This window comes from Lissotriton helveticus (assembly GCF_964261635.1).
Source record: "Lissotriton helveticus chromosome 1_1 unlocalized genomic scaffold, aLisHel1.1 SUPER_1_unloc_71, whole genome shotgun sequence".
NCBI lineage: Eukaryota > Metazoa > Chordata > Amphibia > Caudata > Salamandridae > Lissotriton > Lissotriton helveticus.
Window position 1 is genome coordinate 504,369 of NW_027611716.1, and position 27,888 is coordinate 532,256.

Sequence of the window (27,888 nt, forward strand, 5' to 3'; positions counted from 1 at the left end):
TGGACCGCACAAACTTTTTCAATGACCCACCGAGCATGAGTGACATATCGAGAAAAGATCTCAAAAAGCTATGTTTGTCCCATCTAAGAGCACTCCGATGTTCAGCAGAACTGGCGAAACCCACAAACTCACAAGTTATTGCTGTACAGACTCATCTGGGTATCCAACCATATCTTACCTTCCTTTTGAACAATTATGAAAAATACCTCCTTACAAGGTTTCGTTTTAATTCATTTTTTCGGCTTGTAACCTTTCCAAATATCCAAAACTGGTCCCCCATTATTACTTCCTGTCCCTGCGATAATGTTTCCCCCCAATCAACAATACATATTCTTTTTTCTGTAAATTTTATTCTTTTCCCAGGAAGGTTTGGATTTTGCCCTTATTAAGATTATTCGGCCTAAGAACTTGTCGTCCAGCATATTTATCATTGCAATGTCTGGAGTCTCCTTTTATAGCGAAGTATGTAGCAAATTTTTTAAAAGCCTGTATCAAATACCGACGTAATCACGAGTAATTCATATTTTAGCCTATACTCTTTTTATTCTGTTTTTAACATGACTGACTTACTCCTTAAACGTCTTTTAACATTGTTTAAATTTAATGTTTTTTTCTATGTACTTTTTATGGTTGCAATAACATGTGGCAATCGAATAAAAGTTTATGAAACTGAAACATTGCAATCCATTACAACGCATAGCGCTTTGGGGTGCTGGATAGTGAAAAGTTTAATTTACTAATCCAACACCAGTCCCCGTGGACACTAGGGAAGGTGTTGGATAGTAAATTAAACGTATTCCCTATCCTAGAGCGTCCCCCAGCGCAATGGGTTGTAATGGTTTGCGTTGTAATGACCGCATTGTAAAGGCACTGCGTGGTAAAAGATGCATTGTAAAGGTTGTTCACCCCGGTGTTTTGTTTAGTTTTGATTCATCAACTGTCCCAGTGGCCGGAAGTGAAGTTTGTCAATCAGGTCACATCCGAAAATGTAATTCTATTTATAAAAGAAGTGTTGGAAAGAGAAGGATTCCCTAAAAGTTTAGTGACGGGTAATGGGGTCCAATTAACGTATCTGGAGACTAAATGTTTTTATCGAGTCATGGAATTGAACGCATTTGCACATCTGTGTATTATCCACAAAGTAATGACATTGTGGAAAGGTGGATAAAAGTGTTGAAGGGAGGGTTGCAATTGGCCGTGGCTTCTGGTAAAGATTGTGATGAAACCATTAGAAAAGTGTTTTGGAATTATCGCAATACTCCTAGGGGTGTGGTAGGAAAATCTCTATTTGAAAAGATGCGTGGAAGATCTGCTGGGTGCAATATGAAACCATGGTGGACGTTGAATGTGTTTGAGAAAATTAAAAGGTATGCCAATCAGCATGGCAGTGATAGATAGAGTGGTGAAACTGCGTCCAATTCTGATTGTCAGAGTCGTAGGGCCCAATTCACAGAACTAACTTACGACAAAATCCCAAACTTACTACCATTTTTGTATTCACAAAAGGCACTTACTCATTTTGGTATTCACAGGAGGCACGTACTCATTTCGGTATTCACAGAAGTTAGGACTCCTAAGTTTACTACTTCTAAACTGAGAAAAATCCTAACTTTAAGACTTTCGGTATTCACAGAAGGCCTTTAGGAGTCCTAAAGTTAGGACTAACTTCTGTGAATACCAAAATTAGTAAGTGCCTCCTGTGAATGCTGAAATGAGTAAGTGCCTTCTCTGAATACCAAAATGGTAGTAAGTTTAGGATTTTGTCTTAAGTTAGTTCTGTGAATCTGACCCTTTCATATGTTTCTTAAGGTGGGTGATTGGGTCAGTGTGAAAAAAGGGAGGTATGTAAGAGCAGGATAATCCAATTTCACTGAACCTATGAAAGTTGTCAGAGTTGGTCATAATGTGATAGAATTGACTGATGGGAATGTGTGCAACATGAGCAAAGTGCCTATACTGAAACAGATATCTGTGGCCTAAGAAGCATATAACAGATAATGATGCATCCACTACGGTGGGATTCATGGAGGTGAGTATGGGTCAAGGGAATGGAAGATTGATGACTCTTTTGAAATGCTCTCCCCTTTGGAGTAATGATTATGAGATGTCCCAAATCACCACCAGTTTTAATTCCCACCCGTGGTTATAGGTAACAAATGTAGACAGGTTTTGAGGTTGATAAAGTGTTATGGTAAGTTGTTTGGAAACTGTACATATGTTACTTCAACTCAAATTTACAGAAGGGAATGTGTAATATCCTCGTGGTTATATATGGAATCTTGACATGGGCTCCAGACTTCAGAAGGTGAAGGAAGACAGGCCAAGTTTCCAGATGAGGCACTTACTTTCAGGTTGTCTCTTCTGTAGAGAAGATGTACTTTTTGTAATAAATGAAGTTCTTAAATCATGGTGTAAAGAAGATGATTTATTTAAGATGACCTCACCTATCTTATGCAAATTAGTCCCAACCCAGCCGCTCTCGAGAACAGTCCGCCCTGATTTAGAGCCCCAACTCCGCCAAAACCGGCCGGGGCTGCTTGTGCTCCGGTTCAGGGAGGACCTGGCCTGGCAGTTTGGGCTGTTCTGTTCATGTTGCAGCAGGAGCACACTGATTTGCAGAGGGCTTGGTCTAATCTGAATTGGCATGCTGGCCAAAAAATGATGCAAAAACAGCAGTTGATGGACCGAATGCAGAACAATGTCATACATTCACCCCAGTACAGAGACCTGGGCCTAAATCCATCGTTTTTTTGCACTCCACACCACCCCAGTTCAAACATGGCCATATGCAAATCAGCCTTGACCCTGTGCCTCATGGGAACAGTCCAGACCGAACTGCCAAGCCATGTCTTTTCTGGACCGGAATCAAGCATCCTAGGACCGGTTTCTGGCTATCAGCCGTCTTCAGCCAGGATAGCTTGACTCCAGTGGTGTGGGGAGCATGGGACTCACGTCTGAGCATACCCATCCCAGTGCTTGTTTGTGCCTATGAGTGCCTGCTTGTGCCTATGAGGGCCTGCTTGTGCCTATGAGTGCCTGCTTGTTCTTATGAGTGCCTGCTTGTGCCTGTAAGTGCCTGCTTGTGCCTTTGAGTACTTGTTTGTGCCTATGAGTGCCTGTTTGTGCCTATGAGTGACTGTATGTGTCCATGAGGGCCTGTGCATGCCCAGGGGTGACTGTGTGTGCCCCTGAGTGGCTGTGTATGCCTATGAGTGGCTGTATGTTCCTATGAGGGCTGTGTGTCCCATGAGTGCCTATGTGTTCCTATATGGGACTGTGTGTTCCTATCAATGCCTGTGTGTGTGACCATTTGTGCTTTTTAGTGGCGGTGTGTGCCTGTGTGTCTACCAGTGCCTTTTTGTGTCTGTGCATACCTGTGCATTCATATGTGTGTGCCTGTGAGTGCATCTGTGTGCCTGTGATTGCCTGTGTGTGCTTCTGTGGCCCGGGGGGTTCGTGTGTGGTCTAATGTGTGCCTTTCAGTGCCTGTGAGTGCCTGTATCTGCCTATGAGTGCCTATATGGGACTGTGGTCCAATAAATGCCTGTGTGTGCCTTTGTATGCCTGGGTGAGCCTATGAGTGACTTGGTGAACCTATGTGTGTCTGGCGTGCCTGTGTGGCTATGAGTGCCTGTGTGCGCTTATGTGTGCCTGTATGTGCCTGAGTACCTCTGTGTGCCTGTGTGTGCCTATGAGTTCCTGTGTATACCTGTGTGTGTCCATGAGTGCCTGTTTGTGCCTGTGCATGCATGTGAGTGCCTGTTTGTGTGTCTCTGTGTGCCTGTGTGTGCCTATGAGTGTCTGTGTGTGCCTATGTGTGCCTCTCTGTGCGCATGTGTGCATGTATGTGACTTTGAGTGCCTGTGAGTTTTGTACCTGTGTGTGTCTCTGTGTGCATGTGCGGGCCTATGTGTGCCTGTAAGTGCCCATATGTGTTTGTATGTGCCTTTGAGTGCCTGTGAGTTTTGTACCTGTGTGTGCCTATGAGAGCCTGCGTATCCCTGGAAACAAATGAAAAGTGGAATTTGCAAGCTGCGTGAGAATTAATTCAAACTCTGGCTTCTGTATGTTAAAGATGTTCTGAGTTGGTGTGGACTGGACACACACCATCAGAATTGCTACTGAATGCACATTTGTCCACTCTGCACTGCTATGCAGTTGTCCCTGACTGGTGTGTGGTTGTCCCTGACTGGTGTGTGGTTGTCCCTGACTGGTGTGTGGTTGTCCCTGTCTGGTGTGTGGTTGTCCCTCTCTGGTGTGTGGTTGTCCCTGTCTGGTGTGTGGTTGTCCCTGTCTGGCGTGTGGTTGTCCCTGTCTGGTGTGTGGTTGTCCCTGTCTGGCGTGTGATTGTACCTGTCTGGTGTGTGAATGTCCCTGTCTGGTGTGTGATTGTCCCTGTCTGGTGTGTGGTTTTCCCTGTCTGGTGTGTGGTTGTCCCTGTGTGGTTGTCCCTGTGTGGTTGTCCTTGTCTGGTGTGTGGTTGTCCTTGTCTGGTGTGTGGTTGTCCCTGTCTGGCGTGTGGTGGTCACTGTCTGGCGTGTGGTGGTCACTGTCTGGCGTGTGGTTGTGCCTGTCTGGTGTGTGGTTGTCTCTGTCTGGTGTGTGGTTCTCCATGTTTGGTGTGTGGTTGTCACTGTCTGGTGTGTGGCTATCCCTGTCTGGTATGTGTTTCTCCCTGTCTGGCGTGTGGTTGTGCCTGTCTGGTGTGTGGTTGTCCCTGTCTGGCATGTGGTTGTCCCTGTCTGGCATGTGGTTGTCCCTGTCTGGTGTGTGGTTGTCCCTGTCTGGTGTGTGATTGCCCCTGTCTGGTGTGTGGCTGTCCCTGTCTGGTGTGTAGTTCTCTCTGTTGGGAGTGTGGTTTGCCCTTTTGGGTGTGTGGTGGTCTCTGTCTGGTCCCTGGTATATGGTTGTCCCTGTCTGGTGTGTAGTTCTCCCTGTCTGGTGTGTGGTTGTCTCTGTCTGGTGTGTGGTTGCCCCTTTCTGGTGTGTGTTTGCCCCTGCCTGGTGTGTGTTTGCCCCTGCCTGGTGTGTGGTTCTCCCTGTCTGGTGTGTGGTTCTCCCTGTCTGGTGTGTGGTTGTCCCTGGCTGGTGTGTGGTTGTGGATGAGGGTGGGGTGGTTGTGAAGAGGGCCTTTGGTACAAGGAGGTAAGAGGTGTTTGTTTGGGAGGCAGAGGCATGTCTGAGGCGTGACTGACAAGGACTCCATACACATGAGAAGGAGCAGCAGAGGGGCCCCTCCCAGAAGAAGAAGCAGAGGGACCCTCCTAACCTCCTACAGGGGCCCCCAGGGGTTGGCAGCAGCAGTCCCCCAGGGAGGGGTTTATTCTGTCTTTATTTTGGGATGTTTATAAAGCTTGAACGAGGCCGGGGGGGAGTCAAGGCGCCTCGGATTAAACATTTATTATCACAAGTTGTGCCCAAGAAGAGATACACACAGTATAACACCCCCAGAGGGACACACATCAGGAGTGGGGTACAGTGGGGGGCAGTGTCAGCTGCACAAGACACGATCATCCCCACAAGTCAGAAATACCCCAGAGATCTGCCCCCTCCAGAGAGGACACTTCAGGGTTAAAGGTCACTTTTGGGGACGGATCATTGAGGGGGGTGGGGGGGGGACAACAGCATCACCGGAACCAGGTCCCGGGGCTGAAAGATGGAAATGGATCAGGATATTTCCCTCATTTCCCTCATTCTGAGGGATGAACACGTGCCTCGTGTGTAGCGCCTCGTGTCTGGTGTGTGGTATTAAAGCGCCTCGGTCCGAGCCAGAGTCCTGCCCCCAGGGGGCGCCTCTAGGCAGGTCCAGGTGAGCAGAGTCTCTCTTCGGGGCCTGTGCATAGCGCTCCGAGGCTCAGGGCGGAGTCAGAGGCGCTGTATGGGGTGGAATGAACTCTGGGCTCCTCTGTCCTTAATGAGAATCCTTCACCGAGAGGCTTGTCCAGAGGATGGGCAGAGGAGGAGAGGCCTGTCCAGAGGAGGGGCAGAGGAGTTGAGGCCTGTCCAGAGGGGTACACAGGAGGTGAGACCTGTCCAGGGGGTGCAGAGGAGGCGAGGCCTGTCCAGGGGTGCAGAGGAGGTGAGGTCTGTCCAGGGGTGCAGAGGAGGAGAGGCCTGTCCAGGGGTGCAGAGGAGGAGAGGCCTGTCCAAGGGGGGCAGAGGAGGTGAGGCCTTTCCAGGGGTACACAGGAGGTGAGGCCTGTCCAGGGGGTGCAGAGGCGATGAGGCCTGTCCAGTGGTGCAAAGGAGCTGAGGCCTGTCCAGGGGTGCAGAGGAGCTGAGGCCTGTCCAGGGGTGCAGAGGAGCTGAGGCCTGTCTACAGGTGCAAAGGAGGTGAGGCCTGTCCAGGGGTGCAGAGGAAGAGATGCCTGTCCAGCGGGTGCAGAGGAGGAGAGGCCTGTCCAGGGAGTGCAGAGGAGGTAAGGCCTGTCCAGGGAGTGCAGAGGAGGAGAGACCTTTCCAGGGAGTGCAGAGGAGGTGAGGCCTGTCCATAGATGCAGAGGAGGTGAGACATGTCCAGGGGCAGAGGAGGTGAGGCCTGTCCTCTTCAGGGGAGTGCATAGGAGTTAGGGCCTATCCAATGAGGTGCAGAGGAGGTTGTGGAAAAGTAAATTTTGCCATGTTGTATGTGCCTACGTGTTCCCCATCTTATACTATATGTGCATGATCGATATGCATGTATCCCCCCTCTGATCGATTAAAGACGCAATTATAGTTGTGTCCATCTCTAGTATGCCAGTTTCCAGTTCTCGTGAAAGCAACGAGTATTAGGCCTATGTAAACCTATGTTGCCACATTTTACAGTGTGCACGTTAATTCATTGAATTGTCCCCGTTTCTAGGCCTCAAAAGGGCCCGGACACCAGATTCAGCTCCTGTCTCCGAGGAGCGATACAGCCCCCACCTGCATCCCTGACCCTTCGCTTACTTTCTGCCTCGCAGTGCCCGGCTCGGCCTGGCTCTGCCTGCCAGTCTGCCAAGAGTATGTTATGCTTCTTGTTATCAGTCCAGCCCTCCTTCTCTGCATTCCTAAGCTACTGAATCGCATCAATAGTTTCCGTCATGGTCTAGCCTTTCTGTCTCCATGTAAGAGAAATACTGTATTAATATTCATAGAATATTCCTCGCACACGCAATACATGTAGAATTATGCATGCATCAGTCTTAGTGTCTATTAGCCTTTGCCCTGATAACTTTTGGATTCTATCAACATGTACTCCAAACACCAGATACCAGATTTGATATAGGTACATGTCGCTCTGACACTGCAGACTTTAGTCTCCTCTTCTAGCGCAGAAGTCATAGCCCCCAGTTCTCCCTGGTAACACGTCATTGCCCGTTTGCGCGCACCACTAGGTTAGAGGTCCCGGCTGCTCAGGTAGCCCCCTCCATGTTTCCGCCCCGTTTATGACACTTCTGTTACGTTTACATCACATGTCTATGTATACGCCCTGTACACGCCTTCTTGTTACATCATTTTGCCCTTATCTTTCGCGACTGCTACGAGTCACGCCTACTGCTACGCCTACTGTATTGAATGTAATGCAATTGTTTTAATATATATACTGTGCACCCATGTTAAAAGTTAGCCTTACTCCCATTTCCCCGGCAGCTGCCATCCGTCTATTCCCATGCAGGCTGTCCTGTTCCTGTCCTTTATGCCTGATTAAAGCCTGTAGACTCAAGATACCTCGAATCCTGTCTCTTATTTATTGAGCTATCTGTTTTATTCGCTGTAATCAAAAATAGTACCGGTAATTAATTATTTATTTACCACATAATGGCGCCCGAACAGGGACTTGCCCTTTCCCCACGCGCCGGTGAAGCCACGCAGGCCCCCTGATCCTCTGCAGCCGTGACGGAACCATACCGTGCACGTGCAGATATTTCTGCTTCAAGTATCCCTCAGGCCCACGGAGGAGACGGAGGTTGCGGTCCAGCATCCAGACGAGGCGGTGAGGAACGCGGCGAGTCCCGACCAGAGCCCAAGCCGAGAGTCCAGGGTCCGAGGTATCCGGAGGCCCACCTGTAACTGAAGTCCGAAGTTTCGTAGTCCGTCGTCGTAGCAGTCCAGTCCAGTCCGAGGCCTTCCGTTCTTGCTGCCCGGTGAGTACCGTTGCTGGGGTAGTATCTAGACAGGGTCAATTAATTTGTCTCTGGTCCGTGGGTTTGGGTACGCAGATCCAACACGAAGTGTTCACCTAGGTGGACGCGGGTCCTGACGTGTCTCTTTATGGGACCGGTATGTTTCGTACTGTTTTAGCAGTGCATCTAGTAATTCTAGTAAGTTTCGTTCTCGAGAAATTCATGTGTTCTGTTCTCAGTATACCAGGTAATATTCTGTCCGAACTGTTATTCTAAATGTTATTTAATGTGTTTTCAATGTCGTGGTATGAGTGATTTGTTTTTCCAGTCATTATTGTGTTTATCGTGTATTGTATTGTGTTCAGTATTCCAGCCTAGACAATGCCTCTATTCTCCAAGTTACGTCAGTTAAAGACCCGAAAAGGGTTACTAGAGGAAGCAGTTCCTGTCCCACCTAGGGACAGTCCAGGTCATTTTATGTATCACAAGCATGGCTTAAGTGCCATATTATATCTAGACTTATGGGTGGATTATACCAAGGAGTTAGAAGAGAAATATAGATGGCCCATGTCAGGTACATGGGATGCCGAGTGCATCATGCGAGTAGAAGAAGAAGCATTATGGAAAAAGAAAGCCAGACAGTCCCAGAAAGATGCCATCGAGTTATGGCGCAAAGAATCTCATAGAAGAACCGAAAAAGAAATCAGAAAAACAGAACTAAGTAGGGAATCCTCAGAAAGAGCCCAAGAAAGGGAATTAATCGAAGTAGGGGAACGAGTTAAAGCAGAACAGTCAGACAGACAGAGAAATGCCCTTATTAAGGGTATGTATCCTCTTCTTGCCGAGGGCTTGCCAAAAGCAACCCCGGAAGCACCATGTAATTTTCCGCCACCATTAGTTCCGATCAAGCTACGTCACAAACCGACCGCAGCTGATATTTTTCTCTCGTCCTATTTGGATGATACAGTCCCAGCATATGCTAATCCTGTTCCGCCTGCTCCTGTAAATAATGTAATTCCTGTTCCTCCAGCCACCGGGGCACCCGTTGCAGCATCTGTTACGGCACCCCCGGTCCAGCCCACAGTACATGTACCCGCTACATCAGTCACTCTCCCAGCACGTACAATACCCATCGACGATTCTAGTTTAGGAGCCACGGGGGGAAGTCCTCCTGGAACCCCGCCTCAACACAGACGTATGACGATACTTGAGCTACATGAACGAGCGTTACAGCGTTCGCCAAAAATTCAGTCATTTGCAGATATCAAGCGAGCACTTACCGAATGCCGTTATGATCCAGTTTCAGGCGATGGTAATATGGTCATATATTCATTGCGTTTAAGACGGGTGACCGAATATTTGGACACCCTGCCCAATATGAAGGAATATCTAGACAGAACATATCGTTTTATCCGTACAGGAGTAGATCCAGAAAGTGTTCGCGACGCCATGGCTCAAAGAAAAGTCGAGATTCAGCTCATGCTTTTAAAGTTTCTAATTAATTGTTTAATAAGGGAACAAGATTATCCGGATAAAGATCCGGAAGAAATGAAAGTCCTGACTAGGTGGAGTGACCATATAGGGGAGGGAAGACACAAGACACAGAACTGTATAGAGAGTATGTACAAGGAAATTCGTAGGGAAATAATAAAGTTACACGAGAAACGAGAAGCAGCACAAGTAACCGAGAAAGAAGACAACTCTGATAATGAAGAGGTAGATGACGAGAATCCCTCCAGAATCGCGTATGTAGGTAAAACTAGACTTCCCGACCGACATTCACGTCCCGATCACAAGAAAGTTTTCCCTTCTCCAGCACCAGAACAGGGTTCTCTTGAGCAAGTATTCCAAGCTACCGATCACATTCTGAAATCACGAATAGGTTATAGTGAGCTTAGTACAATGCATGAACAAGAACTAGCCCGATCAGCAGTCCGATGGATTACTGATACTACCACTTTTCCCGACGAAATAGTGGCACAAATGTTTCTGAAACTGCCCCCAGCCGAGCAGCGACTGGTGGGTATGTATATGATTCAGCACCTCATTACACTGTATGAGGGACAGCATTCTGATCCAGGTCCACTACATGAGGTTTTGAACGAGTTACTCCAGTATAGATGGAGAGGTCTAGGTACCGATTTAATTAGTATCATTCTAGAACAGCGCCACAAATATCGAACGTTCCTGAATCCGCATTTTGTTCATGTCTCGCCCCCAGAAAGTAAATCATTTTACATAGATAGACAGCATCCGTTACGAGAAGTACACCCGGTTAGAGGAACGGGTGGTGACCTAGAACGAGTATTTGTTTACACCCCTATCACAAAGATGGAACTCTTAGAGATGAAAAAGTTAATTCCCTGTCATGATAAAGATCCAGCAGGGTTCCATCGAGAATTAAAAGACATGCTCCGTATGGGAGAATACACGTATCCTGATATCATTAAAATGTTAAAGGTCCTGTTGCCCGCGGGGGTATATGAAAAACTCAAGGAAAAAGAATGGGAGGTGGGAGAGAAAAAGATTGATTGGACAGCTCTAGAAGCTGAAGATAATATACGAGTACCAGGTACCGGTCTTGGGGAGAAATGTAAAGATTTGCCCGAGTTATTGATACAAGTTTTGCCAAGATTACTAGCCACGAAAAAGGAAGATTGGGATGCAATCTCAGCTTGTAAACAGAAACAAGATGAAGACACTAGTGATTTTTATTCTAGATTTGAAAAATGTTTTATTATTAACAGTGGTCTGAAAACAAGTAGTGAATCGTACCCTCATCTTTTTGTTACCAAACTAGTCGAGAATTCAAGTCCACAAGTTAAAAATCGAGTTTTGAAAGTCGAAAGTACCTGACAAGCTAATACTCCGTCACAAATGTTACAAATGCTCCAGTATCACCAGAATAGAATCAGGGAAGAGCAAGAACACGAAAGGAGACATATGAAAGACACGAAAATGAAAGTATTAGTTGCACAATCTGTTCCACAAGACAGTCAGAAGAGGGGTCCGAATCAAGCCAGTCATCCTGCAGCTCCCGTTAAAGGGACATGCAATTACTGTAAACAGCCAGGTCATTTTATAAACGAGTGTGCAGTTCTGAAACACAACATAGCTACTGGTAAAACTAAAGAAAGACCACGCCCGCCTAGACAAGAACAAGTTTCACAGACTTCTCAGTCACCACAGAATGCACAACAGACAGTTCCAGCACCGCAGCCTATCGCTGCTACACAGCACGTTACACAGCAGATGTACCAGTATGCCCAGACAGAGTATCCAGACTATCAGCCGTATTCATGAAACAGCCTAGAGAGGGAGGTAGGCTTGCCTCTCATCGAGATACCTGTAGATCAAGAGGGTCCCTATGTACACAGTCAAGTATTAGGGAAAGACAGAAAGTTTCTGATTGATACAGGGGCAAGTAGGACTACTATTAGTCATGACGAGGTTCCAGGGGCTCCGCTCTCAGGCTCTAGAAATGTTTCCCTTGGATTTTCAGGAAAGCCGATTGTTAATGAAATCTCAAAACCAGTTACTCTAGAAGTCGGTCCATTGTCCCGAACTACTGATTTGTTACTCACGAAATCATGTCCAGAAAATTTGTTAGGCATTAAGACATTGAAGGAATTAGGTGCAGTAATTTGCTGTTCCCCAGAGGGGGTCCGTTTGGTTTTGAGAGACTTTAAAGGTCATTATGTATTACGTGATTTTGATCCAAGATTATTGAATGTACCACAGCATCTATGGGCGCAAGGTCCAACTGATGTAGGTTGTATGCATATCACACCCCATCGTGTGACTCTAAAGCAAGGTGTAGTTTTGCCACGAATCCGACAGTACAAATTGCCACCTGAGGCTGTAACAGCCTTATCCAAAATTATTGACGAGCTTATTGCTCAAGGAGTGGTTGTAGAAACTGACTCCAATGTATGTAATTCTCCTATCATTCCAGTCCTGAAACGTACTGATCCAAATGCACCTCCAGTATATTGATTAGTGATTGACCTTCGAGAGCTTAATAAATGTATCATACCTCAGTACCCAGTAGTCCCAGATATTTCATCCCTATTGACAGCCATTGATTCTGAAGCCACGTTCTTCACAGTTATCGATCTCAAGAACGCATTCTTCAGTGTCCCCATTCATCCAGACAGCCAGTACCTTTTCGGTTTTTGTTTAAATGGAAGAAGCTATAAATTCACGCGAGCTCCTCAAGGTTTTACAGAAAGCCCTAGTATTTACAGTCAAGCACTTAAGAGACAACTAGACAATATTCACATGCCAACTGACACTGCCCTGCTCCAGTATGTCGATGATCTACTGATCACAGCCCGTTCTGAACGTGACTGCGAGCGTGCGTCACTTACAGTTCTGTATTTTCTGGCCGAGCAGGGGCACAAGGTGTCCCCTTCCAAATTACAATTCTGTGTCCAGCAAGTGGTCTACTTGGGACACTTACTGTCCAAGTGGGGTAGGCAGTTGACACCTGACCGTATCCAGTTAATAGCGAGTCTTCCACAGCCCAAGACACAGAAGGAGGTACGAGCTTTTATCGGCCTTACTTCTTACTGCAGACAATGGATTCCTCAGTATGCATTTCTAGCCAAACCACTGATACAGTTAACGACACAGGAGGCAGCCGTATCGACTGTCCTCCCTTGGACCCAGGAACATACACTTGTTTTTAATGAGTTAAAGAAAGCCTTATGCCAAGCACCAGTTCTAGCAACACCGAACTACAGTAAGCCTTTTACACTTTTTGTCACAGAACGTGATGGTACTGCATTATCTGTTCCTACACAAGATCAAGGAGGACAATACAAGCCCTGTGCTTATTTTTCGAGCACATTAGATCCAGTGGCGCAGGCTCTGCCTGCGTGCCTCAAGTCAGTTGCAGCCACAGCTCTAGCGATCAGACAAAGTGATTCCATAGTGTTAGGACATTCCCTGACAGTACAAGTTCCACACTCCGTGGAAGTTCTTTTAAACAGAACCCAGACTCAGCACTTGACAATTGCACGTTTAACAGGTTATGAACTGACACTGTTTCAGCCACACATAGAAATCAGACGCTGCAACATTCTAAATCCTGCTACACTGTTACCGTCAGTTACTTCAAATCCTGCCACACATGACTGCGTGGAAGTTATTAACACCATGTGAAAGCCAAGACAAGACTTGACAGACATTGCATTACCTAATCCAGACCTGACACTTTATGTGGATGGTTCATGTATGAGAACAAGTACAGGAGAACTAGTAGCCGCGTATGCAGTGACTACTGAAACCGAAGTTATAGAAACACATCGTATTGACACCCTGTCTGCTCAAGCAGCAGAGCTAGTCGCTCTGACCCAAGCCTGCATACGTGCCAAGAACCAGAAAGTAAACATATACACAGATTCACGTTATGCATTCGGAGTCGTACACAACTTTGGAGTGCTCTGGCAGGAGAGAGGTTTCATGACTTCTCATGGAACCAAGATCCAGCATGGTCTTCTCATTCAAGCTCTGTTAGATGCAATACATTTACCGACAGCTATCGCTATCATGAAGTGCAAGGCACATACGAAAGTCACTGACATCATTTCCCAAGGTAACGATCTAGCAGATCGAACAGCCAAGCTTACAGCTCAGACTCCAGACATTCCAGTTAACACGACACAGACACCCACTCCAGATCAGACTACTTGTATGACAGTTAAGGACCCTACACAAGATGTCATAGACATACAGTTACATGCTACTCCTGAAGAAATCAAGAAATGGTCCGAACAAGGAGGGGTCCAGACAGATCAAGGATGGTTGACGAAGGGAAAAGCCACATGGTTTCTCCCCGACTCTATGGTTCAAGTCATTATTAATACCGCACATAGTCCAGCACATCTAGGAGAAAAAGCTATGTTAGACAGTATTCAGAACCTTTGGTTCAACAAGCATCTACGAGCTGCAGCCAAGCAGAAAGTCCGTACCTGTATGATATGTTGTCAGTTCAATCCAGGTAAAAGTGTCCCGGTGGAACAAGGTGGATTCCAACCTCCTGACTACCCTTTTGAAGTCCTCCAGATGGATTATATTCAGATGGAGCGATGTCGAGGTTTCAAGTATGTCCTCGTAGTTGTATGTGCTTTGTCCAGGTGGACAGAAGCATATCCAGTCCCAGATTACACAGCTGCGACCACTGCCAGGCAGTTGGTTCGTGAGTTCTTTCCCCGCTATGGACTCCCTAGGGTCGTGTATTCAGATAACGGCCGGCCATTCTCATCTGAGCTCATGAAACATGTTTCCCTTCTGTTAGGGTACCAGTGGAAGTTCCATTGCGTGCGCCATCCTGAAGCAGCCGGTCTCGTAGAGAGACATAATCAGACTTTGAAAATCCGCATTGCAAAAGTATGTAGAGAAAAAGGTGTAGACTGGCTAGTCGCTCTGCCAGTTGCTCTGTTCTATATGAGAATGGTTGCACATTCCAGATCAGGTCTGTCCCCTTATGAGGTCGTATTCGGCCGCCCTCCAAACATGTGGGGTACACCTAGACCCCGTAGTATTACAGACGTTTCCAGTAATATGCTGACAGATTACCTAGCTTCCTTGATGTCTGCCCTACACTCTTGTCGTTCACAGGTTGCCGCCGCATTTCCAGACAACACCGAGGTGAAACCGCATGAGGTCGTTCCTGGAGAACATGTCCTGGTTCGCAATTTTGATCGTTCAAGTCCGCTGGAGCCCCGTTGGAAAGAGCCTCGAATGGTGTTGTTAACAACAAGGACCGCCGTGAAACTTGAAGGCAGGAAGGGCTGGGTCCACACCAGCCATATTAAAAAGTTCCATGGACTCCGACAAAAGACTTTTGCTAAGGACTGCCTTATTCCTAAAGACTGCCTAAAAACAGACTCTGAACTCAAGCTTCCCCTGTTAGAGAAAACTCCGCAGCAGGAGTATAAAGATAAATTGAGGTCTAGTAAAATAAGTCAGCCAGTTTAATTGTCTAAGTCCCTCTCGGGTGAAACGGTTAGACAGGTTCCTGACATGTATGAGATAGACCCCCATAGTGAGAGAGTTAGTCAAAACTCTAAAAGATGTATTATCGTTCTATTCTTCTTGTTATTTTTGAGTCTCATGGTTACCTGCACAAGTTATGCTTTATATTTATGTTTTCCAATTTCACATGTACATATGTTTTCTAATGCTACAGTAGAGCACACATTTAGTGATCTGCCTCCTCACGAGCTATCCTATCGTCTTGCTATGCGAAACAATACATTTATCCGAATGTTACACTATTCACACCAGACCAGCAATGCCACTAATTGTTGGGTGTGTGGTCGACTCCCCCCTTTCCAGACACCGAAGGGAGTTCTGCCACTTTTTCCTTATCCGTTTTCACATAATGGTTTGTGTGGAGCATGGTCCACGTTAACGTCATCATCAACTGATATGTCCCTTCTGAATCGAACATGTTTTCCAGACAAGCAAGGTCTTTCCCATAGAACAGGGTTAGATCTAGAAAATGAAGTGTATGATTTAGGTAATTATTCTTCGAATTTCATGGTCCTGAATGTTCAGTCCGATACTGCTCCAGATTTGCCTGCTATTTTAGTACTACCAGTCAAAGGCGAATTATGTGTCCGAAAGAATGGTTCCGCACATGTAGGACATAGTGATTGTACTACTACTGTTGAGTATAGTGACAGTGGGAAATCTATTTTCAAAGCCTCACGTCATTCTTATTTTGTTTGTGGTCAGACCGCATATGTTCGTCTGCCCCTCGATTGGGATGGAACATGTTATATTGCCTTCCTACTGCCACCAGTTTTCCTAGCCCCATCTGATTATCACAGAAACACACATCTAGTACACGTCAGACATAGAAGGGAGATCGAGTCCCCAATTGTCGATCGAACTGAAACTGCTCTAGAACAATATCAAGACTTCAATAAAGGTTTCTTCTTCTTTATAGGACCTGTCCAGAATAGTAAGTTAATACGTAGGTTAACCAGAACCCTTGAAGCAGTAGTGAATGAGACTACTTCTGCTCTAGGTAATTTAACCGAAGAGCAATCTGCTATGAGATTTGTCGTGCTCCAAAATCGTCTCGTTCTTGACGTCATACTGGCCGATAGAGGAGGAGCATGTAGAGTCATCGGATCTAGTTGCTGCATTTTCATTCCTAATAACGCGCCGTCTGTTTATTCAGCTATAACCAGACTTCATAAAATTGCCCATCAGTTACACCAGAATCCAGGCACCTGGACATGGTCCGGTTGGCTCTGGAGTATCATATCCGCCTGGGGATGGAAAGTATTGTCATTCCTAGGTATTGCAGTAATGATCATATTCAGTTGCTGCCTCTGTATACAATGTGGCCCTGCGATTTGCGGCATGTGTGCTACCTCTTGTATTCCTAGTCCTAAATCCCGTTCCAAGACAATTCGAGACGAGCAAATGATGCTATATGAAATGATAGATGGTATCATGAATATTGATGTTTCCTGATGGAAACGTAGGGCACAAGGAGGGAATGTGGAAAAGTAAATTTTGCCATGTTGTATGTGCCTACGTGTTCCCCATCTTATACTATATGTGCATGATCGATATGCATGTATCCCCCCTCTGATCGATTAAAGACGCAATTATAGTTGTGTCCATCTCTAGTATGCCAGTTTCCAGTTCTCGTGAAAGCAACGAGTATTAGGCCTATGTAAACCTATGTTGCCACATTTTACAGTGTGCACGTTAATTCATTGAATTGTCCCCGTTTCTAGGCCTCAAAAGGGCCCGGACACCAGATTCAGCTCCTGTCTCCGAGGAGCGATACAGCCCCCACCTGCATCCCTGACCCTTCGCTTACTTTCTGCCTCGCAGTGCCCGGCTCGGCCTGGCTCTGCCTGCCAGTCTGCCAAGAGTATGTTATGCTTCTTGTTATCAGTCCAGCCCTCCTTCTCTGCATTCCTAAGCTACTGAATCGCATCAATAGTTTCCGTCATGGTCTAGCCTTTCTGTCTCCATGTAAGAGAAATACTGTATTAATATTCATAGAATATTCCTCGCACACGCAATACATGTAGAATTATGCATGCATCAGCCTTAGTGTCTATTAGCCTTTGCCCTGATAACTTTTGGATTCTATCAACATGTACTCCAAACACCAGATACCAGATTTGATATAGGTACATGTCGCTCTGACACTGCAGACTTTAGTCTCCTCTTCTAGCGCAGAAGTCATAGCCCCCAGTTCTCCCTGGTAACACGTCATTGCCCGTTTGCGCGCACCACTAGGTTAGAGGTCCCGGCTGCTCAGGTAGCCCCCTCCATGTTTCCGCCCCGTTTATGACACTTCTGTTACGTTTACATCACATGTCTATGTATACGCCCTGTACACGCCTTCTTGTTACATCATTTTGCCCTTATCTTTCGCGACTGCTACGAGTCACGCCTACTGCTACGCCTACTGTATTGAATGTAATGCAATTGTTTTAATATATATACTGTGCACCCATGTTAAAAGTTAGCCTTACTCCCATTTCCCCGGCAGCTGCCATCCGTCTATTCCCATGCAGGCTGTCCTGTTCCTGTCCTTTATGCCTGATTAAAGCCTGTAGACTCAAGATACCTCGAATCCTGTCTCTTATTTATTGAGCTATCTGTTTTATTCGCTGTAATCAAAAATAGTACCGGTAATTAATTATTTATTTACCACAAGGTGAGCATTGTTCAGGAGATGAAGAAGATGGGAGGCCTGTCCTGTGCTTGTGGGAGTTTAGAGGAGGTGTGGCGTGTCTAGGTAGGATGCAGAGGACATGAGGCCTGTCCTGTAGGGTTGCGAAGGTGGTGAGGCCTGTGCAGGGGTGCAGAGGAGGTGAGATTGGTCAAACTGCACTGGCTCCCGCTGAAACAGAGAGTTCAGTTCAAGTCTCTCTGCCTTGTTTTTAAAGCCCTACATGGGCTGGGTCCGGCGCTCATGCGAAAGAAATTTGATTGGTATGTCCCAATGAGAAGGCTTCGCTCCTCATCAGCCAGGCTGGTGAAGGTACAGAGGTTTAGGAAAGTCAGGTCAGGTGGCAGATCGTTTGGGGTGGTAGCGGCCAAACTATGGAACGAACTCCCGTGGGAGGTTAGACAAATCAAGGAGCTCCTCCCATTTAGAAGGAGACGGAAGACCTGGCTGCTCCCTAAGGTGTAGTCCTCTGCCTTTTATTTGACACACGTCTTTTGTCCTCTGAGATGCCTGGCGCCAGGATGCCTGCAAGGTGATAGCGCACTTTATAAGTTTAATAAATAAATAAATAAAACTCGGAGGGGAGTGCAGAGAAGAGGAGGTTTGTCCAGGGCAGCCAGGAGAGGTGAGGCCCATTGTTGGAAAGTGGATTATTAGTTGTGGTCAATATATATCTACCACTGACAATAATACCACAGACACAATATAGGGCTCAGAATAGGTCTCATAAAAGTATTCCCATGCTCAACCCTTGGTAGCTTGGCTGTGAGTAGGCAGGCTTAACTTCAGAGACAGGTATGTAAAGCATTCAGAAACACTAATTCAGTAAATAATTAAGACACAACCCACAATAAAAACCCAACACCAATTTACGAACATAGGAAATATGTTTATCTTTTAAATAACATCAAAACAAAAAAATCCAATGTAGGGAACCAGAGATATGATTTTTTAAAGATTAAACACCTTTTAGTACTTAGGAACCAATAGAGTCACTTCTGGACATTTGGTCGCCTCTGACTGAGACACGGTCAAAGTTTGAGGCCGGCGAGATCGATCCCTGGTGGGTACACTTAGCTGGAGACCCTGTCAATAGTTTACCTTTACACTTGAAACCTTTTCTGGAGGATTTCTCACCATACGTCGGGCAACCTCCTCCAGCAGGCCGGATTCAGTGAGGGTTCGCCGGACTGCCTTTCTGTGAGAGTCTGGTCTCCCTATGGAGCTTTTTCACAAAAATTCACCAAACTTTCCCAAACCTCTGGAACTTCTTCCCGAAGTTCCTCTTGATGGTCCAAAGTGTCCAAAACACAACCTAAGGGTCTGGAATCTCAAAAATGGTCCTTGAAAGGTTAGGACTACAATGCCCACAATGCACCTGTACAACACCCTTAAAAGTCCACGCTGACAACCACTTATCTTGCCAGCCGTGAGGGGAACAGCAGTTCTTGAGAGGCTCCAGTGGGGGCCAGGGGACAAGTTTTCCGCCCTAAAGTGCCGTGAGGGAAACAGCCAGAGTTCCCAACCAGGGACTCCAACTCCCAGCATCCTCCACCTAGGCGCCATCTACTGGCATCATCAAGAGGCGACCAACACCTCTTAAAATCCGCCTGCACCTCCCGCTCCGCGGGATGCTGACAACCCCTTACCTTGCCAGCCGTGTGGGGAACGGCAGTTCTTGAAAGGCTCCACTAGGGGCAAGGGGACAAGTTTTCCGCCCTAAAGTGCCGTGAGGGAAACGGCCGGAGTTCCCAACCGGGGACTCAAACTCCCAGCATCCTCCACCTAGGCGCCATCTACTGGCATCATCAAGAGGCGACCAACACCTCTTAAAATCCACCTGCACCTCCCGCTCCGTGGGATGCTGACAACCACTTACCTTGCCAGCCGTGAGGGGAACGGCAGTTCTTGAGAGGCTCCAGTGGGGGCCAGGGGACAAGTTTTCCGCTCTAAAGTGCCGTGAGGGAAACGGACGGAGTTCCCAACCGGAGACTCCAACTCCCAGCATCCTCCACCAAGGCGCCATCTACTGGCATCATCAAGAGGCGACCAACACCTCTTAAAATCCGCCTGCACATCCCGCTCCACGGTATGCGCGCGGGCAGCGCCCGGGCGAAGGCTGGGCCAAGGGCGGGCCCGTCCTTGCCCGTCATCGCCCGGAAGAGGCTGGGCTGGGCCACCTTCTTTTCATTTGGAGCAGGGACACTATTCAAATGGACTGAGGTATTGTTGATTCTTCACTGTCATTTATTCAACATCCTAAACCTGGGACCATTTAACATTGTTTGTTTTTTCAAAATTGATCTAATCCTCCCTGCACAAGATGATCCAGCCAAATCCTCCTAAACGTATTCAAGGGAAGCGAGCTTGTGCACTTAAGCCCAACAAAGTCCAAGCTAACCCCTCTGCCACAAAATCCGTTACCGCCATAGATCTAATGCTTCAGAAAGCAATTGGTGTAGTAAACACCGAAATAGTGAATACTGAACGCCGATTATCTATAACACCAGATCTATCATTACTGGTACCCACTACCCCCCATTGAGCCAGCCCTAGACGATATTCCAACTCCTAGTGAGGTTTTTTCCTCCCTAGTTAGTACCTCTAACCTGACTCAACATCCTAATGATATACGGGGAGAAACCAATGTTATAGGTCGAACTACTGGGAGGAAAAAAAGAACAGGAAGTAAGGGTGGGACTAGATATAGAAAGGCCAAAGAGAAGCAGACAACAAGCTCCAGTCAGCCAAGTAATGTAATGTAATGTAATGTAAGTATACTTGTAGTAGTAACCCACCTCCAACTACTACACCCCTACTTCTTTCATCTAACCCCTCCTACCCACCCTGGATAGATACATTACTATCTGATTTAGTTATCTAGTGTAGGGCAATTATAAAAGAGGAGGTAGCTCCAATACTCAAATTCATTACAGATTTTACCGCAATACATCACTGCCCTCTTCCTGCACCAATTTCACAAACTATCTCTATTACTGAAAGCGATCAAAATCGTCCTGCATTGTTATGCCCCGGGGCTGGGCTAGGGAATGCTGACAGAAGTTCTAACCCCACAATGGCCAAACCATCATCAAAAACACCATCGCAGAACAACAACCCCAGTACCACCCACATAACTACTACCCGCTCCCAACAAGCTCCACGAAGACTCAATCAACAAACAGATACCATCCCTCCAATCATAGTGCTCATAGTGCTCACCCAAGGACTGATGAGCCAATAGGTGTTCCGGCAGTTGGATTGCCCATCCAACGGAATCATCCTAGTTTTAGTAATGATCCACTTTTTGGAACCCTCCCGATGATAGATCTTCCCCCTGCAGCTTCCCCCTATGTAATTGTACTAACAGGCATCCCCGAACTTACAAATACTTCTAGGGAGGTCCAGTCTGATCTCCGTAACAAAGTTCTATTCTGGCTGGCTAAGCATAAAAATGTTCCATATTAACTGGCCAATGAAATCCTGATGGTAAGGAGAGTTGCCTGGGTGGGCCCTACAGAAAACAATATCAATGGCGATTGCGTGAGTATTAACTTTAGAGATCGCCAACTCACGCAAAGAGTCCTTACCCAGCTGGTACCTCTCCGGGGAAATTCTACATCTATAACTGCATTTAATCTTGGATCTTTTTATCCCCCTAGTAATAGGTTAGGTGAAACTAGCCCTACTAGAGCGCTAACGCTAGGTGCAATACGATTCCAACATCCGCCCTTGGGGCATTACGAAGACCTGACTTCTTTCCGCATTCCCCTCAATAATCGATTTGCTTCGCTAGAGGACGTAGATTGACTGGAAGACCAAGTTCCACCTCTTTCTAACTCTGCTCAAGTATCACCTAGGGCTACTATACATAGACCAAGTAACCCCGACCTAGACACTTTACGATCTGTTTATCCCGGGGCCCCTCCCACACCATCATGCCCTTCCCTTAAGAGTTTTGCCAATGGTTCCCCATCGTCTCCCTGCCATCCCCCACCCTGTTCAAATATGGCCATCTCTTCCCTTTACAAAGGTCGAGATAACCCCCATAACCATATGCAGTCTCACAACCCTTCAATAAGCATCCAACAGACTAGCAGTAGCTCGACAGACTCACTCACGACCAAACTTAAAATCCTGTCATGGAATGTGGCAGATACTCCCAAAAAGCTAATTTGCCCGGAATGGAACCAATTTATCAACCAATACGACATTTGTCTACTCCAAGAGACATGTGGAGAAGTGTGGCTCAAATGGTTAGAGCGGCAGACCTTGATGCAGAGCTCAGGCCCAGGACCAGGGTTCGATTCCTGCCTCGGCGGATCTCGGGCTCATAAATTCCTCTGACCTGATATTCTCGCCTCAGCGCCTATTCTAATCATGGGCCCCACGCTGCAACCCTGGACAATAGCTTGCTTAATCTCCACAACAGCCCCCAACAGCGCTGGGGATGCCTGGTTTCACCATGGGGGTGTCCAGGAGTGGACACTTCACAAGGAAAGCCAGGAAGGGTTCCTCAGCGGTATGAATACAAGCGCCGGGAGACCCTTGTTGGGTAGCTGTGCACTATACAAGTACAAAAACATTTACATTTACATTTGCATTTATGGGCAAGGCAAGAGTTAACTAAGCAGGGGTTTCACGCGGTCAACAATCTAGCTCTTATTGGCTCTAGAGGGGGGCCTAACCATCTTTATCGCGTCCCACTTGGGCTGCGTAGTCTCCCAAATTACCACCCCCACAATAGACTTACAATGCCTATCATTACTGTTCCCTAATGATTTTACCCTGATCCTTGTCAATGTCTATTCCCGCCCTAGTAGACTAGGGAGCGAATCGCCCACAGTGGCAGCTCTGGACGATTTTATATACTCCCTAGCGGGAAAGGGTTCGCTGATTGTGGCTGGCGATTTCAATTGTCAGTTCGAACCACTACATGGTATTATTGAGAGTATCTCTAGAGAGGAGGATGACCAGTGGTCGATCCCAGATCTTTCAATTCCACCGATTAAGGCATGGACACCTCTTGCAATTCAAATCAACTCTCTAACTCTCGCACATTCCTTAAGAGCTTGCAATGGCCGTGCACAGTCAGACCTACTTGGGTGCCCTACTTACACTCGCCCCGGGCAGAACTCTCGCATCGACTACATTTTGGTTGAGGCAAGAGCCTGGCATTTTGTAGAAGACTTTGCGGTTTCTGTTTGTTATGACAGTGACCACAACGCCCTAATGCTTCTCTTTAAGCTCCCTCTACCTAATTCCTGTAGTCATTACAATGAAGCAATTTCCAATCCTCCCTTACTTACTAATGACAGGAGACGTTTAAAATGGCCAACAATTAGTAAATCCCCAGAAAAAATTAGATGTACTTATAATGTGGAGTGGTGTGGCTCACTGGTTAGAGGCGGCAGACCCGAGAGCAGAAGTCGGCCGGGACCAGGGTTCAATTCCCGACACGGCAGGGTCGTGGACTCGGGTCAGCGGACTCGATAATTCTCGCTTCGGTGCCTACTCTAGTCAGGAGTCCCACTCGGCAACTCTGGGCATTAGCTTGCCTAATCTCCACAACGGCCCCCCCAACGCCGGGGATGCCTGGCTCCACCTTGGGGACTCCCAGCAGGGACCATCCCACAGGGAAAGCCAGGACGGGTTCCCCAGCGTTGCACAGCGCCAGGAAACCTGCGGGTAGCAGCGCGCTTTACAAGTGCAAACATAATAATAATAATAATGCTATCTCTAAAGCACTCTCAGATCTCACCCTTTCCCTTGCTGAGAACCAAGAAAGGAGGATGATTTCTATCATCCAGTTGGTGACTACTTTAGCTGACCTTTTTAATCCTGTGGTATCTAACTCAAGAAAGCTACAGAAGGTCTTAACATGGTTTAACTCCAAATGTAAGGTGGCTAAATCTGCACTTCTGGAGTCTTTAAAAAGTGGCGATAGGACACTGGTGGCGTCCAGGAGAATTGATTACAAAGCTGCGATAAGGGAGGCAAAACAATCTTGGGAATCAGAAAAATGGGAAAGTATTAAAGAAGCCTTAAACAAAAGGGATATGAGGGACTTCTGGGCAATAGTTAGATCAGATACTAAATGGGACCTAGTGGCAGATGACCCTAATATAGCACCGGGCCAGTGGATAGACCACTACCAGAACCTCTATGCCCCTCTAACTTTTTCTAACCAGGATCCCTATGACCCAAAGGAGAGTATTACAGCTATAACTTTCACTGAGGTGGAATTAGCCATAAATAAGCTCCCCTTGGGCAAAGCCCCAGGTCTAGATAGAATTCCTGGGGACCTCTATAAGGACCAACCTGAAATATGGATCCCTTATTTTCTATTATTTAATGCTATAATTAACGGCGCACCCATTCCTGAGACATGGGCTGGCGCCGAAATAATCCCAATCTTCAAAAAGGGCTCCCCACTCCTCCCAGTTAATTACCGCCCAATTAGTCTGATAGATGTCAGCCAAAAACTCTTTTCCCGTATCATCTTGGATAGGGTACAGGTAAGGATTGAGGACCAACATATACTCAGTCCATACCAGGCTGGCTTTAGGGAAAAAACTTCCACGGTGGACCAACTTTTACGATTATTACTTCTTTATTGGAAAACCGTGAGGGTAGAGGGTGGCAGCCTCTACCTAATTTTTGTAGACCTCAAGGCTGCGTTTGATTTGGTACCGCGTCAGACTCTTTGGGCGGTACTTACAGAAATGGGGTTTACCCCTTCCCTTCGAGGGGTCGTACAGAGATTGCATCTAGATAATTTTGCTCAAGTTAGGAGTGGCAAAATGGGTAATTTGACGTCTAGGTTTCCCGTTAGTAGAGGAGTCAGGCAGGGGTGCGTTCTGGTGCACACGGTTTTCTCCCTCTACGTAAATGGCCTGGTCTTCCATTTAAGGGGATCCAAAGACATTGATGCCCCCAAACTTAACAACGAACAGGTGGTGGCGTTAATGTTAGCGGATGACACACTCTTGCTGTCAAAGTCCCCGATGGGAATCCAACGTGCTCTGGACAGCTTCTCAGAATTCTGTCAGTTGAGAGGTTTGGAAAGTAACACACAAAAGACCAAATATATGATTTGCCACCCTCCTAACTCCTCTCGTCCGACCCCCCGCTTAAATGGTGTTACTCTAGACAGGGTAACCGTTTTTGAATACCTAGGGGAAACCCTAACGGATAACATGGATTGGCGTCCTCAACTAGCTAAGGCAAAATTACGCCTTACTCAGCTATGTGGCGGTATCCTTAAAACCCACAAAACCTATTGCCCCCATTATGGAAATGTATAGAGCCCAAGCTCGGGGTGCAAATTTATATGGGGCCGAACTATGGGGCCATTCTAAGATTAAGGAAATCACCACAGCCGAAAACTCATTTTTCAGATCCCTACTGGCCCTTCCAGTCAGCACTCCTTTAATCCCTCTTAGAATGGATCTCGTCATCAGACCTGTACAAGATGGGGTCGTGGCTTAGCAAGCCACGATGGCGGCTGTGTTCTGCTGAGGCTCCGCGATCGGGCTAGCATCCTGCCCAGTTCCAGTGATTGCCGGGAGCCTCAACTTCCAGTTTCGGCAACCGGGGTGCCCCCTGTCCCAGCGGCACCCCCCAGGCACGGTGTGGATCACGCTGCCGGGCGGACTCCCCAGCGACACCTCCTCGCCGGAGCCGCGCGCCAAGCTCCAAAATGACGGTCGCGGCTCCGATTCACTGATACCTGCACCACGGTGCGCCTGAGACACCCGATCGGTGGCCTTGGGCGGTGCGGCCGGCCGGCTGCAACGGAGATCCGGGCCGTGGGGCGTGACTGGCCCGTGGGGGTAAACCTGGACCAAGCTCCCTGCCGAAGCCGCCCGTTTGGGCACAAGATGGCGACCGCAGCTCCAGGGCTCCGCAGCACCAGCGCCTTGTCCCAGACGGGAGTCTGACCCGACCCCTGCACCAGCCCCGCCTGCCATCGCAGACTGACTGAGCCTGTGATCGCGCCAGCTTCGCGGCGCCGGACCCTCCTAGCGACTGCGGCTCTCCTGGACGGTGAGTGCCTGCCCCCCCCGGGCTCTCTGGGACTCATCGGAGGACACCCGCCTCTCCGTCCCTCCGGGCGGACGGTCCGAGACATTCCTGGGCCCGTGGGCGGCTCTCCGGGTTGTGGTGCCTGACCTCAACATGGCGCCTGCGAGGACCCAAGTACCGGGCATGATGCGCGCTGCCACACCCCCACTCTGAGAGCGGCGGCGCCCCCAGAACAGCGGCGGCCACCAGTCACACAGAGGACGACCCTTCGCCACACCCGAGACAAGGGCCTACCGCCCCAACACAGCTTCATCATGGGCGACGAGGGACCCCCACTTCTGGCAGCGACTTGACCAGAAGGTACGCTCTCCAGACCATAGGTGCCTGCGACAGCGCACTTCACCCCTTACCACCCCACGGAAGCCACCAACGGCTGCGGGCCACCAGCCCACTCCGGATTGGGGGCCCCCCGGTTTCAACTCCCCCGAGATCCTGAACTGCCAAGTAGACGGAGTTCCCTGACACCAGTTATCTTTGCTGTTGGCACCCTTCTGCTACTCGGCGCACCGCTGAAACGAGGTCACTGGGCGGGCGAGCCCCTTCACCACCCCCGCACCAACGAAGGCTACGTCCCAACCCCCACCGGGTTGTTGTCTACCCCAGCGAGCTGGTGTCCGGAAGCCCGCAGCCCCCTAAATACACAGCGGTACGGGACCCTTCCCATCGGCCCCATGGGGAAACCGAGAGGCCAGCAGGTGACCGCCGTCCCTGAAACGGCCCCTGACAACATGCCGCAAACGCGGGCCTGGACACAAGTCAACACCCCACACACTGACCCCACTTTGTCGGCGAAACTGGACCAGGTGCTGGCAGCTATAGAACTGTCCCGACTCTCGATGGAGGAACGGTTGGGTGTCCTGACGACAGACATCAGCCTGATTCGCGATGACCATCGTAAACTGGCGGACAGGGTGAAGGAGGGGGAGCAGATTGTGGCCGCGCTGCAGCCAAGGGTGAAAACTCAGGGGGCGGACATGCAGGAGATCCTACGCCGCGTGGCGGCCCTCGAGGAACGTACGGTTGATTTGGAGGGACGCTCGAGGCGATGCAACATCCGCGTCCTGGGTCTGCCGGAAGGAATTGAGAACTCAGACCCCCTGACCTACATGGAATCATGGACCAGCTCCTTCACCCCCGAGTCGGAGCGCTCGGCATTCTTCTCTATTGAAATAGAGCCCACAGGGTCCCCGCCCGGAAACCTAAGCCAGGTCTCCCTCCACGTCCCATACTGGCCAAGTTCCTGCACTTCCGGGACCGCTATGCGGTGTTTGGAGCGGCCCGGGCGGCGGGTCCCCTGCAGGTGGAGGACCAACAGGTCATGGTGTTCCCAGACTATGCCCGAGAAGTCCAACAGCAGAGGTCTACCTTTCTGGACGTTAAAAGACGCCTCCGCGCGAACGATATCCAATACTCCTTACTGTTCCCGGCTCGCCTCAAGGTGCTACACAAAGGAAAGGCCATATTCTTCACCACTGCGGATGAGGCACAGGATTGGGCTGAGTTCCACTGTCCGCTGATCCCTAAAGCCGGGCCCCAACGGGAACACTCCAGCACCTCGCATCGCTCCAGGAGACGGGGCACGAAACGTACTCAGATGGGCTCATCCAAAAGCCAAGCATCCTCCCCCTTGGGCTCACCCGACCTCACGCAAATCATGCAGGAGAGACGCGATGCTTTGAAGGCGGTGACCGACCTACACCTCTCTCCCCTTGCACCGGACCTGGAACACCAACCGCATCTGTTCACCCCTGAGAAAGACCAAGACAGCGATGGAACAATGTCAGGGTTTGGCCCAATCTCTTCCCCTCTCCTTGTCGCACACACGGTGGACGCTACCCTGGCTGAACCACCTGGCACCTCTTCCTGAGGGAACTGACTATTGCTGTATCCTCTTTCCTTGGACACTCTATGTGCTGTTTGTGTGCTAATGTTGCATAACTGATTATCTGTGTGTGCTCGATAGGCACTTCTCCTACAACAGCCCAATCCGCGCACAAG

General features: G+C 48.3%; 1 protein-coding gene across 1 annotated transcript in view; it reads right to left on the reverse strand.

Moving 5' to 3' along the window:
• Positions 1 to 27,888, reverse strand: part of LOC144806437 (uncharacterized) — a 266,753-nt gene that overhangs the window by 119,775 nt on the left and 119,090 nt on the right. Inside the window, exons 2-3 of the mRNA XM_078672805.1 lie at positions 18,904 to 18,918; positions 9,941 to 9,950 (exon numbers count right to left, since the gene is read on the reverse strand). Of these exons, the coding sequence (XP_078528931.1) occupies positions 9,941 to 9,950; positions 18,904 to 18,918 (25 nt within the window). The remainder of the gene's footprint in view (positions 1 to 9,940; positions 9,951 to 18,903; positions 18,919 to 27,888) is intronic.